This window comes from Amblyomma americanum, chromosome 1 (genome assembly GCF_052857255.1).
Source record: "Amblyomma americanum isolate KBUSLIRL-KWMA chromosome 1, ASM5285725v1, whole genome shotgun sequence".
Classification (NCBI taxonomy): Eukaryota; Metazoa; Arthropoda; class Arachnida; order Ixodida; family Ixodidae; genus Amblyomma; species Amblyomma americanum.
The window spans coordinates 536,636,999-536,652,491 of NC_135497.1; the positions used below are offsets into that span (position 1 = coordinate 536,636,999).

At 46.2% G+C, this 15,493-nt stretch overlaps 1 protein-coding gene and 1 non-coding gene across 2 annotated transcripts in view; one reads left to right on the plus strand and one right to left on the minus strand.

Annotated features, from left to right (window-relative positions):
- The window catches only part of LOC144129234 (microtubule-associated serine/threonine-protein kinase 2-like), a 427,846-nt gene that overhangs the window by 175,387 nt on the left and 236,966 nt on the right, over positions 1-15,493 (minus strand). Inside the window, exons 5-6 of the mRNA XM_077663240.1 lie at positions 14,508-14,578; positions 6,852-6,968 (exon numbers count right to left, since the gene is read on the minus strand). Coding sequence (XP_077519366.1) covers positions 6,852-6,968; positions 14,508-14,578 — 188 coding nt within the window. The remainder of the gene's footprint in view (positions 1-6,851; positions 6,969-14,507; positions 14,579-15,493) is intronic.
- Positions 5,391-5,464, plus strand: TRNAS-CGA (transfer RNA serine (anticodon CGA)). The gene has a single exon. It is a non-coding gene; the product is annotated as a tRNA-Ser (tRNA).

Sequence of the window (15,493 nt, forward strand, 5' to 3'; positions counted from 1 at the left end):
TCGTCCAATTCCCACCACGCTTCGTTCCAAACACACATTTCTGGCCACGTGGTACTACACTTCCGGAGTTTTAAATTTGGTGAAATTTTTGCCCTGTCCACGCCCACTTTTGCGCATTTTTGGCTCTAATAATGAACTATTCATCCGATCATTACCAATTTTTTGCGCCGCATCCTCACATCCCCAAGCAGCACAGGTCATCGGCCCAATATTGCAGCAGGTTGGTCCCATCCTGGTCCTTTGTAGGGACAGCTTTGGCAATACAGTTCCAATGCTGGGCCAATTACTTGTGCTGCTTGAGTCATCCTCTTTCGATTGTATCTACTGTTTTACGATATCTCTTCCTACTTCTTCACAATCGCTCCCGGCATTATTTGGTTACAGGATCACTGTCGACATGGCCTATTATTACTTTCGCATTAATAAACCGCAATAAATCTGTCTTTCGAGTCTGCACCGGAAGCAGATATGCTGCCCTGTCCCCTATATGTGTTCCGCTATAAAGTATTCCGCCTGATGGGATACTACCGTAATACCGCAAAAAACAGCGCAATTGTCCGGTCGGCCCTTTGTAGCCGTTCTGGCCCTTTGACGGCGCGTTGGCTTCTGCTCCAGCATGAATCTACGCCAGCGTAGAGTGGGCGGGTGTGATTTAGCTCAGTGCATTTCGTCGCGTGGAAAGAAGACACTTGGCACTGTGCAACGTACTCTTTCTTAGAATGTGGTCACGTTCTAAGAAAGGCTACCTGGGGCTAATGTACTGAGGCATCACAAGTGCCTGAGTTAATAAGCAACTCGCGCTGGCAGGCAGCTGAACAACTGTAAGGGACCTTTCTTTGAAGCAGCTTTCAATACTCAATCGTTGCGCGCTTACACGCGTTTTGTGCGCATTCGTGTGGCGTCACAAACGTTTCTACAGCGCTCGAACGGCGCGCTAGGTTGTGCACTTGTTACACTCGCCGCAACCTGACGGACCTGACACAGCTTTTAAAGACGTGAGAAGTTAAACGCTATCCACAGATGTTCATCTACTGCAAGGTGCTTTGAATCCACGCAGCTCGTCAAAGATTCCATTCTCCTCCCCTGTGCGCGTTCCAGCGCTCTATACAAAGTTTGCGGCGTCTGCACGTGGGCACGTACGTGCGAGAAAATTATGATCGGAATTGGCAACCGTTTCGACTAACGAAATTGCGCTGCATAAAATGGAAGGCGAAATTGAACCCACGTGCTAACTTACGCTGCTAGAAAACGTGTGAAAAAATAGTTTGTGCACATATCTGGTGCATTCCTATCACTGACACTGAATAGGGCAAAACAGCGCAAAATGTGCTAAAACAGCGCAAAATATGGCTGGGGCTCAACGTTCCTTTAACCTGGTTATACGAGCGAAAGCTCTGTTAAGAATGGCCTCCATTGCCTCAAATCAAATCTCAAGGTCAAATGACATGGCTAGGCACCCAATGGTCATAACCATATGATCACGTGGTCATGCTGCAATAATATGGGCCATATCACCGCGCATTTAAGTTCACTTTGACATTGTGAGGCATTGAAGGTCGTTCTTGTCCGCATCGAAATCAGCAGTTGTACCCCGGGAAGTAGAGCTCTCTTCTCAAAGGACGCACAAGAAGAGAGGCAGACACAGGAGAGCGTTTTCTTCTTGTCCGTCGTTTTTTTTGCGCTGTTTTAACATCATGAACCCATATCAGTTGGCCTAACGTAACGTTTCACTAATAACGTTAATGCCAGTTTTGCCTGCTACCCTGCATTGTTTTTCTCTGGTCCTAACGCCAGTTTTTTATGTGTTTCACGGCGCCTGATAAACTTGCAGCCTTTCTGATCATGGTGTGTAGAATGGTGCGAAAAAGGATGCATTAAATTTGTGCATTTATTTTACGAATTCAGCAGTTAAAGTGACATAAATAGTTCTTTAATGAGGTTTAGAGAATGGCACGAGTGGTCGGTACTCCATCACTGGCCACCACACCACAAAAATGCTTAAGCTAAGTGGGACACAACTTTAGAACAAAGTGGCAATGCCCCTCAAAGGAGGCCCTCCAGACAATAGCGTCGAGTGATTGTTACGAGGTCCAGGGTAATCCTCATTAACCCGCTGGCGTCAAATCGCAGGGGTGGCAGGAGAAAGGGGGCTAACGATGGCCTAATCACATTGACCGCGGAGTGTCATGAAAATCAGCCCAGCCATTTTCTGGACGGCCTACATTGAGGAGCATCTGCAGATTCATTTTTCAGTAGCAACCGAATATAGTTTCGTAACACTGACAATATCGGCAATTAAAACTGATGCTCCTCTTCTACCCCTTCAACTCATATACGCTGACACGCCACCAGTAGAAAAAGAAATCGGATCGCAACGCCACCCCGCCGCATCCTATCCCGCCCACGTCCGTTATTGCGCACGCCCGGTGAGAAGGCTCGCCCTGGCTGCCTATTCACATCATCGGTATTGGGGAGGCTAAGACAGCGTGGTGAGCTGTCGCCGAAATTGGTGGTGAGCAGCAGTCTTAAATATTGTTGGTAAAGTATAGACTGCATGCAAAGCTTTTAAACTTAGATACTCACAAGACCAGTACAGGTCTATTGCATTTGAATATGACCATCATAGTCATTTCAGGCAGGATTCTTTTAAACATGTCATGTACTTACCAGGTCATTGGAGCCTGTGTAGACGAGCAGCACCAGTAGGTCAATTCCACAATATGCACTCCCCTGCTTGAAGGCGTAACACTGTGTGCAGTTCTTCTGATGTGTTTAAACAAGTTACTGCATTCTAACTCAAAATCGCCTTATGCTCCCCCGAAAATAGAGCTCTTGAGCATACAGGTGCCTTGACCGACGTATTTTTTCCGAGGAAACTGCAATGGCTTGAATCGCTATGGGTAGGATACGCAGTTGCTCACTCCCAAACATAGATCGCACCGTTATTTTTGTACTTCATGTGTCACGTTTGAAGCGAGTGCTAAAAAGTTGTGCCCGTAACCAATGCGTCTTTAGTTCCTGAGCAGGCATGACCACAAACAGCTACAGACTTTTAGTAAAGGGGCTCTAATATAGTAGATGTGCATTTGGGATGTTAAAGCGAGCCTCTTCATTATTGTTGTCCAGCAAGAATTTTTTAATGCGATTTGTAGAAGCTGAGTTATCTTTATGCAAAATTTGAACTTTGCCGTCTTCGCCCCTTTCCCTATTCGCTCGTCACTTTTTGCACGCTGGAAGGTCGGCGCTCCTTCACCGGCCCCACCTCCAGGAGCGGAGCTTCTTGACCCGCCGGAGCTACACGGCTTATTGGCCGCGGTCATGGTAGCTGCCTGACGTCTGAATGAATTTAACCAATAGCCAGCTATCAACACGTATACGCAGGATCGAGCAAAGGAGAAGGGCGCAGGCATGAAAAATTTGCCGTAGAGACCAACTTTCGCGCGTGATTGTGGGTTCTCGGCTCCATGTAAAAGTGCATTATTTGGCCCAGGTTTTCACGACAGCGCAATGTAGTGATTGAGCGAGTTGATGTGTTCTCCTCGGAAGGTGTTTCAGAGCCCCTTTAAGGAAATCTTAGATGGGCTTCTTAGCTTTGCACCCTTAACAAATACACCTTCAGGTACCATTTAATTTTTCTCAAAGCCAAATATAGGCTCGGTGGCTGTGTGCATCCAAGGATTCACAAAATATTGTGGTAATGTCGTACGATATATGATATGCGAGGTTTAACATCTCGAAGCGACTCGGATAATGAGCGACACCGCAGTGGAGGCCTCTGGAATAAATAGACCCCCTTGTGGCCCTTAGCATGCAGTGACATTGTACCAAGCACAGCCGAATTTCGCGTTACGTCTGCATCGAAACGTGACTATAGCAGCCGAGTTCGAGCCCGGGAACTCCGTATTAGCAGCCGAGCGCTGTAACCAATAAGCTTCAGCGGGAGGTTAAATATGCCTTGTCTCTGTTTCGATTACAGAGGGAAGCAAATGTGGTTCGTGTACTCCCTTTAATTATTATCAAGTTGTAAGTTAATTCTTCTCAACAGCGGCATTCACACGGGCCATCAATTCCAGCGCCGTGTTGTGGCGGTGAGAACGAGCACTGTTTGCTCGGCGAAATTACCAATCCTCTCACCCCAAGCTCCTCTTGGCGGGTACTGGGCGTTTTCGCGTCTGCCAATTACGATCGCAACCTGCGTTCCCCGTGGTGCCGCGACGTCGTTGGCTGTGCAGCACAATGCCCTCTTGGCATTTGCTCACTTAGTCCGTACATGTTCGCTCATACACATTCGAGGCATGCGTGGATGCTGTGTCACACTTGAGACTATTGCTTTTTATTCGTAACATGAAATTGTGCAAACTTGCCTTTTCTGCTTGTATTACAGTGCTAGCTCTATGAGGAAAGCCCTCCACCCACTCGTCCTTTTCTCATCACGGCTGTCGTCAACACCCTGTCCGCATGCCCCATTCCGCAGCTAAAATAATGACCATACACACATGCACAAAGCTGCCAGCTCGGAAGCAAGGCCACTCAAACTTTTCTTTATCCTCTTGCGGAGATCAGATAGGACAACCTAACTAACTGGAGGCCATACCCGGAACCATGATATATATATATATATATATATATATATATATATATATATATATATATATATATATATATATATATATATATATATATATATATATATATATATATATATATATATATATATATACCGCGTGTGTGACGAAGAACGTCATCTAACGGCGAGGGCGGAAACTTTACGAGAGCCCTCTTATTATTACAGGTATTACAGGACGTGCTACGTCCACCGCTATGGTCGAGGGTGGCGCTGGTGAACACTCTCAAGGTTCGCTTACACGCAGTAAAAACATAAATACCCACGAAAGCAGCAGATTGGACAGCCGTCGCCGTAGCTCAGTTGGTAAGAGCACCGGAGGCGATATTCGGAGGTCGTGGGTTCGGATCCCACCGGCTTCATGGTTGTTTTTTCTGCTGCTTTATAAGTAATTTCATTTAAACCGATTGATTGGCACTACAAATAATAAAAAAAGATTACAAACATTCCCCTATGCCCTTTGGTTTCGGTGACGGTTGGCTTTCTTAATATGTTTGTCAAAACGAGCCCCTCATTTCCTTTACCTTGTCTGCTAATAGCTTAACGGGGGTCTCGGTTCTGGCAGTCTTGTTGCCATAGGTAGCATAAGAGGGCTCTCGCACAGTTTCCGCCCTCGCCGTTAGATGACGTTCTACGTCACACACGCGGTATTACAGAACGTGCTACGTCCACCGCTATGGTCGAGGGCGGCGCTGGTGAACACTCTCAAGGTTCGCTTACACGCAGTAAAAAATTAATACCCACGAAAGCAGCAGATTGGACAGCTGTCGCCGTAGCTCAGTTGGTCAGAGCACCGGACGCGATATTCGGAGGTCGTGGGTTCGAATCCCACCGGCGGCATTGTTGTTTTTTCTGCTGCTTTATAAGTAATTTCATTTAAACCGATTGATTGGCACTACAAATAATAAAAAAGATTACAAACATTCCTCTATGCCCCTTGGTTTCGGTGACGGTTGGCTTTCTTAATATATATATATATATATATATATATATATATATATATATATATATATATATATATATATATATATATATATATATATATATACACATACATATACACTTCTCCTTAACCACGAATTCGCCCAATCCTTCACTATTTTCCGGCTATCAATGCTTAGACGATGTTCTATAGCGGTGACGAAGGTGATTAGTGGCAGTAATGCGTGTCGTCATCATTGTGTTATGTACTTTGCGAACAAGTCAACGCTGCTCACTCTGCTTATGCTGAAAACATCATGGTGCATAATGTTGGACAAAATAACACCCTTACACCCCTGGAGACCTTTGGGTATATTTTAAGAAATCCACCATATTTGCACCCAAAACTTTAAGCTGGGTGCAGAATGGGTGTTGGCCAATGGCAACAACCTTTTCACGGAAACCGGGTATGTTGCAAGGGTGTTTTAATAACATTCTTCTCTTAAGGGTACAAGCTGGGTTACACTGTAGAAAAGAGTTTATTTCTTTTGAACTATGTTTTTGTTATCCTGTGTCAACCCGGTGCTATCACCAAAATATTGACACCTTTCGCTGTGGTATCCCATCATCTTTCCTCATGTTTTATTGCTCCCTCTTTTCTCCACCTTAAGAAAGCCGCCCTAAAATACCACAATCTCTTCATGTACGAAGCTACACACCTTAAAGCACTTGCCACGCCCGGCCGTGGCTGCGTTCTACAGCAGCGTGTCCGACGCTCACTGTTTAAATATTGGCAACAAGCTGTTTTGTCATCTGGGTTCATAACTGTCTCCCAGCGTCAATCAACCCTAGCCCTGACCTCCATCCCCCCAAGCACAGCCACTATTTCTTGGGTTACCTATCTACTGTTTGATTGCACCCTGTGCAGGACTGCCTGATATACTTGCCTCTCCTAAATTAAAAAAAAAGTTCCTTTCCGATTGGTTTGAAAAACTCTGGAGTGAATTCCACTTTCTCCTTTCTTCTCTTAGCAGACTTCCCTGTATATTGCACGAGAAGCATGCTTAAAATTTTACTTCGCGCTGTTTTTTAAGTTTGTTTTATTCTCTCAGAATATAGATTTTAGTCAACTGTTACAAGGGCTTCAATAACATTTTCACCCTCGCTATGCTTTTAAAAGGCCTTCAATAAAACACAAATCATAATGTTTGATTAACCTTTGAGCGTTTTTCAAGGTGAGGACCAGGATATCACTGTGTGTGTGTTGCCTTCGATATTGTGAAAAGATTTTCTGCTATTAAATTACCATAAGGACGGCGCCTGAGCACCTCAGGGGCCATGTAAGGTACCGTGCCAGCTGACTCCGCATCGTTGAACTCAAACGGCGTCTTCCTGAAGAAGCTCCTCATTATGCGTCTGGAGACTGAAAAAAAATGCGAATGGAACTTTGTCTTTGGTGATGCAGACTTTCGGCGGCAAAAGAGAAGTTTGAATGCAGGTCTATTTTACTGTATAATGCCTCGTGCAAGTCGGAACTACAAATATATGTTGACCCCCCAACTCGCACCCCTTCCTGACAAAACTAAATTCGTTATGGTCCTTGCCGTATATTTTTTTTAAACAATAGGGGTGACAGCCGAGTCCCACTCTGCTCCATACCGAATATCCAAATTCACACTAGCAGAACACAAAATCCTGCAATCTGCACAATTTATCACCCCTCTTACTAGGCATATGACAACTGAAGTGTGTCGCTAAATCCATGCACTCGACATTACAAAGGTGCTTTCCAAACACCGAGCAAAAACTGCGCCAGTGTTCGCGGTTCGTTTTGCGTAATCTGTGTACATGTGTAATCCAAGCACGCTACCGTCGTGGCAGCGGCTAGTACGGCATCCAGCTGCTAAGCAAGAAGATTCCGGATGAAAACCTGCCTGGTGTTTTCTGTATATTTCGCTTACTGACCATAAAATCACGTGATGAAACGAAAGCCGCAGCAGCCAAGTTTAAATGGGAGTAAAATGCAAAATACGCCCCTGCGCTCTGCAATGGTAGCAACACCAGGAAGCCGAAGATACTTCAGAGGCCACCACTACAACAACAGTTCCTTCTTGCACTCCCACCTTCGTCCCTTCCACCCACTAAGAAATGTGACATTTATCATAGCTCTGCTTTTTTAAATCTGTTTTTTCTGTATTGACACGACTGAAGTGTCTACCAAGAGTAAGTCAAATACTGCACCTTTCTCTTTAACCGACTCTCTTCGCACCTATCCACTACCAAGTCCATAATGTGGTCCAAACATGTTTGCGTCCGCTCGGTTTCCTTGCCTGCCACTGCCGTAAAAAAGCTGACTTCAAATACAATTTGACGGTCCCGCCACCCTAGATATTCAAAGACAGAAGGTATATAAAGCGCATTGTTCATCGCGTTGTTTCATCCCACATGGTATCGTGGCGTGCGCGTAGCTAAAATCAAGACAGGCGTGAAGATGCAATCTCTAGGCCAGCAAGGATCAAAGGTGGTTACACGACGCACCTTTCCGCCTTCTGCCTAATTGCCGACTGCCCCTTAGGTTCGAATCCGAGCGCAACGCACCTTAGAGGTCACCGGGAGGTCATTCTAGAGCTATATACTGTTCGTCCGGAAAAAGCCACAATCAACTCGAGTGAGCCGGGTAAACGGTGCGAAATTTGAATTTATGTTAACGGTGCCGGTTTGCATAAGAAATTTTCCGTTGCATAGAAACCACACAAATTGCATGGCAGCGAGCCCCAGGCAAGAAACATGTGCTATCCGAGTCCAAGCCAGAGCAACCCAGCTTACACCACGCAAATAAGTCATCTGCGCGTATAGGTCGATCTCTAGATTTGTAATAGCGATTTTTTATCAAATGCGTGCCCTTTTTAACGGCAATACATAACATTTATAACGACAACACGTTTGATTCAAGCTTGCGAAAACGCTCTCCACGGCGTAAAAGACACTTTTAGACAAAGAGAGAGCAATCGCTTATATTGCTGTGTCACAAGGCTGAACTGCTTTTTTAGAGCGCCAGCTTTGAAGCGGAAATTTCCCAGTTAGCGCGTTGTAGTAGGGCTGTTCATATCAATCGTCCCACATTACTATTTGATGATAGGCGCACCAAGACTCAGTGCACGCTGTACAGAAGAAAATTAAGTGGCTTTTGAAAAAAAAGAATTAGCGCAGTAACTGTCTGACAACTCAGTGGACATCCCAACCGTGCCGTGAAGAAAGGGAGGAAAGTAGGAGCGAAAGACGGAAAACAGAAAGAGGCACCGTATTAGAGGACTCCGGAATAATTTCTACCACATGGAGATCTGTAACGTGCCGTTGCATCGCACAGCACACGGGTGCCTTTGCGTTTCGCCTCCATCGAAACGCAGAAGCCACGGTTTGATTTCAACCTGCGTACTCTCGCTGGACAACTTACTCGCGCCATGAGCGAAATGAGAAAGGAGGGAGTGAAAAAAGGAAGAAAGAAAGGCGCCGTAGAGGACGACTTTGAATAAATTCAAACCTCCAGGGATTATTTACCCCGCACTGACAGGTGTCTTTAAGCGACTAGCCTCTAAAAAAAAAACCCGCTGCAGCAGCCGTGTTTGAACCAGCTTCTCCTCCAGGCCGGAGCGCAAGGAGGGGGATGGAAACCGTTGTGCCCGACGCCTGAGTTTTCTTCCTGCACAGCATGGTTCTGGCGTTTCACCAGTGCGAAACTGCGCATTTACCACAAAGCTATAACTAACACAGACGCACACGCGCACGTTGTGCTTTGATAAGTCCCATGCTTCTTTATGCGATCAAAAGCTGCCCTTGGAGAGCATGAACCCTCGTGTTTCCAGCTATGCTATGACTGGCGGCGTCACAACAATACACTGCGGCAGCTCCGTAGTTGCTTCCTTTGCTCCCTAAGCAATGTAAGGGCGCAACCATAGAGTCAAGAAACTTCATTACTAGTTCCCGGGGAGCGCTGACATGTAGATCGTCGTTCCGGAGTTGCCATGTGCGAGTGAACCTTGCATCAGTAGCACGGAGGAACAACACCATGCAAAAGCTCGCCCGAAGGGCGCGCAGCGCAAATGACCTATCAGGGCACGCGTGCGGAAAGAGGAGCCAAGTGGAGTGAGTGTCGCTTCCACTAGGCGTTCGCGGCATCAGCACTGGGGCTGAGGCTAAATGTAAGGCGCCTTTGAACGCGCAGTTGCAGGGTGCATGCTCAAAGTCCCTCTTGAAAGGCGACAAGATCCTCTAGTATAGGTTTGCCATGCAGAAGCCACAGTAAAAGACGTCTGCATCCACAATATAATAATCCTGCGAAAATAGAGCATGCAACATAACAACGCCAGGTGGACTGGGTAATTGGAAAATTCAAGAAACACAAATTGTAAAACAGTTGTTCTCAAAACCTCAACATAAAACCTGCTACCGCCAAAAACTTCACTAAAACGAGCGTGTAAGCAATATATTGCCAGTAACATTGCCGGGTTCATTATGATAAATCCAGGCTCTCACAAACAACGACACAGAGAGGACACAGCGCTTACTCGCAGCTACAAGAATTTTATTCAGAGGCTTCTATATATACTACCATAACCAAAACAAACCCACAGTTATCGCACGCCACATGCCGACCAATGAGCAGGAAAACATTAACACGCGGTTTTCAGTCGCTCTTTCAAAAACGTGTCTCTCCACCAGACAAGCCAACTGAAGGGTCACTAACACATGTGCGCCCAGTTTCCGCGATATGATAGGCTTCCACTCTCTCCCGCGTTACATGATCTAGGTGACGAAAAAGAACACACGTTTTTAAAAAAAGAGATCGTTTCTTCTTGCGCTTGCTGCAGTCACGACAATGAAGAACCATATTGTTTGAAGTGTTACCTTTTTCAAATCTCCGCCATGCTCCATCAGGCGAACATTCAAGCAACGACCACTCTGGCATATGTACACTTTTCCGCATGACATGGGGAGCTGATGGAACATGCTGATGGAGCATGCCGGAGATTTGGAAAAAGATAACACTGGGTCTGGGTCTGGACCTGGGTCTGGGTCTGAGTCTGGGTCTGGTTCTGAAGATAGGTCTGGACTGCACGTTCATGGACATTGCCGAGGCATTACATATCGGAAATGAGGCGGAATGTCCTAAGAGAGGGATGTTTGTTGGCCTTGGCAACGAGGGTGACCTCCGCGTGTTTGCACTCTGGAGAGGGGTTGCCAGGAATCCATAGTTGCTCATTTAGGTATTTCGTCATTGCTCTAATGTTTTCGCAGGAAAGGTTAGGTATGAAGGCATTTGGAATATTTTCCGCTCCCGGGGCGCTAGACCTCATGGCCGACAGCACAGCAGCATTGATCTCCTCAAAGGTGATAGGGGATTCCAGTTATGGGTTGAGGAGGCCGGCACGTGGCGCAAGCGGGTGGTTGGTACCGAAGTATTGTGTGCGAAGCTCGTCGAGCATAAGTCCTTGTATCAAACGCTTGTAGGAACAACTACGTTCTAAAGCTCCGCTGAAGGGCTCCAGCATATAAACGACCTACCAGGGCAGGCATCTAGAGAGGCGCCAAATGGAGTATTTCATCCACTAAGCGTCCCACTAAGTTGGATGAGGCCAAATGTAAGGCGCCTTCGAACGCCGAGGTGCAGGGTTTACGCTCAAAATCCCTCGCGGAAGGTGGCAAGATCCCCAATGCCAGCAATGCAGGATACCAGGATCCACAAGTTTTTCTACCTTGGATAATGGAGCATGCATCATTAGCATGCCATATGGAGTGCTAATTTAAGAATCTGAAAAACACAAATTGCAAAACGTACTTGCAAAATCTCAATGGAAGATCTGCTACCACTCATCATCCTTACTACATTCAACGTGTAAACACCACTTTGTCAGGAATATTCCACAGCAGGCACTCTGGGTCAGAACTCTGGGTCAAACCACTTCTGCTTATTGACTTCTAAAACATGTGTCGTTGATCCCTCCCCTGTACCATCGCCTCGATTCCGCCTCGAGGGTCGAAGTGGAGTAGCAACAGTATCACAACATAGTAATAGGCTCCAGCCCCAAGTACACTCTGTCGGTTGGTCGTCGTAAGGCTTCAACCGAACGACGTGCACAATGTCTATACGCCGTGGACTGTGTGATGAGCGGGCTTGGGTTGCTACGGAAACTTCGTAAGTTACGTCGCTAAAGCAGCGGAAAACAGAGTAAGGACCAAAATATTGGTGCAGTCACTTTTTACACCATCAGCGGCCACGAACTGGTGTCCAAAGGCGCACATTTTGGTCTGGCTCGTGTGCAAAGAATCACTATCCCACGTTGTAGCAGCCTGCAACGATGTTCTGTTGACGGTTTATTCGTGGTCTGGTCAGTGGCCGCGCTTCTTCTGCGCACTGAGCAAAAGTGGTGGCGTCGAGGTCGGGAAAATGACACCATGGGCCGAGGGACAATGCGGCATCCAGAGGAGTTATAAGTCGATCATCGAAGACAAGCTGTGAGGGAGTGACCCGCGTCCTCTCCTTCAGGGCCATATTGTACAAGAATGTTGCGTATGGGAGAAATCTCAGAAGGGTATATGCTTGGGCTTGTTGGTTCATAACTTCAAGGTGAAAAACGTAGCGCAAAGAAACGAGGACACAGAAAGACAGACAACACACGGCGCTTGTTGTGTTGTCTGTTCTGTGCTGTGTTCTGTTGTGCTGTCTTTCTGTGTCCTCGTTTCTTTGCGCAACGTTTTTCACCTGGGAGAAATCTGTCCCATGTTTTATGCTCCACATCGACAACCCTAGAAAGCATGTTGGTCAGCGTTCTGGGTCCATTAAAATTGCTTCGGGAAGGGATGGAACCTCCAGTTTAGTCCCAGGATTGATTTGCAATGTTCTAAGTGACTTCAGAATAGCCCTACGTATGTTACTTGCATACGTTTACAGCGAGAGCTGTCGCTCTTCATCTGGGGCAAACTTCAGCGAGCCCTATCCTAGGACGTCACTTTCAAGAGCAGCAGGCTCGGAGCGTGCCAAGCCGAGCCGTAACAGGTGGCAGCAGATGCGTGCTTAGGGTCACTTCATACCAGTAGTATAATAAAAAACGGCGCAGACCACGCCCAAAGCTGCTGCCTTGAACATTTCGCACGGATGTGTCACAGGAGCAGCTACAGGACAGGAGAAAGTCACAATATATGCCAGGTGTTTCAGAAAAGACTTTCAAAAATTTTCAAGAATGAGCATTTTGTGGTATGGCTTTTGGGTTATGGGGTATGGCTTTTGCGGCATAGTATTACGATTGATGCCGGACACCAGCAAGCCAGTGAATTATCTTAAGTAGTAAGTTGCTTAACAGATTTCTGATAACAACTTTTTAACGATCAGAGATAAGCAACTGGTTGCAGAGAATTGTACCCGGTCATTAGTATTAGCCATAGAAGTTTTTAGAATTTATAAACGTGATCAGCCTAGCCGCTGCGGCTTGATAAAATTTGGCTGCATCGTGCGATGATATATGCACTTTCACAAGCATGCAGGCAAAGCAACCGCTCCAGTGCGCCGAACTAATTAAAAAAGCCAAATTTTGTCAGCTACAGCGCCAAAGGTAATCGCATTTTCGAAATTCTACAACCTTATATGGCTATTAGTAACGACTGACTACACATCTCTAATTGCAACTAGGCGTTTCAACATGACAAGATAGAAAGGACGCAAGTTTTAAACGTGATTGTGAAACAAAATTTACTTATAGGCAATCAACCGCGGCTAGACCCCGACTTCATCAAAATCGGTCGACCTCATTTACTGGAGCGCCTCCTTTTGGGGGGAATTTGCCTCCTCGGTGTTTAGTTTATCTGACTGCACCGCCGTAATATCGGTCTGTTGTAGTGGTGCGCGAGGCAATAGCACCGGCGAGAGAAAATTCGCTTAAGAGGCACGCGCCCTGAACTGCCGTAGCATCCGAGATGCCGAAAATCGCTTGTTACATGTTGTGAAAGACCGAAGGCGAAGGACCCAACAACATTTTCTTCGATCTTCGCCTTTCTCCTGGGTCACAGGTCTTCCGGCCTTAATGTCCGGTGCCGGTACGGCAAAAACGCAGAGAGGAGGTTGGTTCCTACAAGATCTTGCCTAACCTGGGGGGGGGGGGGGGCAATGGGTCCATGTTGTGGTGAGCAGTGTGCAGAACAGCATAGTTACCGTGGGTAGGAAGGAAGCAGGCAGCAAAATAGGTTTGAGTAGTTGGCTGAATGTAGTTCTAAAACGGGCCAGTTGGCTCTGGAACATCGTTTACTGTGCGTTGCTACAGAAAAAACACTGACGAGAAGAAGGGTAAAGAAGAAGAGGTTCGGGCCTTGTTTGTACTCCTCCGTTACTTTACCTGCCTTATCGTCCGTATGTTGCGTTGTTGCGCGCACTAAACCATGTTGGTTGCGGGCGCACTGCGACAGCTATCTCCGTGCCAGCCGAAACGAAGCCAGCACCCCATCGACGACACCCCGCTCCGAAGCCACCGGCTTGACCCCGTACGTGAAGACTCGTAGTGTGTGGCAAACTTTTCTCCTTTGTACAGTTTGTGTTTAATCGTAGAAATAATCAAGTTTTCTTGTTATATTGTTCCTCCTCGTTCTTTTTGCTTTTCTTTGTTTTTAGATGTGTATATTCCATTGTTCAGTTTTAGAGCTTGCTTTTTGTTCTTTGTAGCTAATTAAATGTCTGTTAACCTCGCTTCCCGAGTTTCCTTCACAGTCGCCCACGATCCGACATGGAGCACCCCGCACGGGCTGACCGGCCTTAAAGTTATTATTGTTAGCGACAGGGTACGCGCCAACCAACCCATAAGACCTGCCTGTGGCAGCAGTTAGCAGAGCAGTTAGTGGCTTATCCACTTCCGTTCCTATTCAGAGATACGAATTTTTAAGAAAGAGAGTAGGCTATTGAATACCATGCTTCACTCACATAGTCCGTGGCAGACTTTGGTCGTGTCAAAGTCGATCAGCTTCAGTCGTCCCCCTGGCATGAGAAGCATACTGAAATGGAGATTTTTCAGCAGTCACTTTATCTGCCCATTTTAACACTAATGTCCAGGCATAAAAAACGTCGGATAAAAGCTGCGAGCTTCCGGGATTTATTTATTAAAAACCCTTAAATGAAGAAACGTGAAAAATTTAGGATTCATTATTTGTTTACAGGATAATTAAATATAGATAATCTGGAAATAACTTACACTTTAAGGACATTAAAGCTTCATGAATTACCAAGGCACATGCTAACAATAAGGAGAAAAATTGAAAACTGCTGAATAGTCTGCCACTGCAACATGACAAACGACAAAAAATCTTGGCTGTTTTAGCTTTAGAATAACTTTCGGGATTACTTTACGTTCAGCACACATGTTGCATTTGTAAAAGCTGGCACTTTCAGTTGACGATCTTGTTTTAAATACCGGTTTTGTAAATAAGCTAGCAGTTAGTGTTCTACCATGAGCATACTCTGTACGGCAGCTTACACGCCGGGAATTAAAGGGTTAAGGGACTACTCAGTCATCTAAATGAGGACAACACGAGCCTCAAGAGAACTGGTAAAAAAATAGAACAAAAACTCTCAGGCTATTATTTATTGCTCGATGGCTGCTTATCCAGTTTGGCCTTGACTGGTCTTCGATGCAAAAACCGTAATAAGCTCCTTGAAAATTGGTTTTTGAGGAAAGGAGATGGCGCAGTATCTAACATCAAGCGCACACTTGAACCACGCAGTAAGGAAAGGATAAAGGAAGGACTGAAAGAAGAGGTGCCGCAGTGGAGGGCTCCAGAATATTTTAGACCAGGTGGGAATCTTTAACGTGCGCTGACATCATACAGCACGCGAGCACCTTTGCGTTTCGCCTCCGTCGAAACGCAGCCGCCGCGGTTGGGTTCGAGCCCGGGTACTCTGGATCAGGAGCC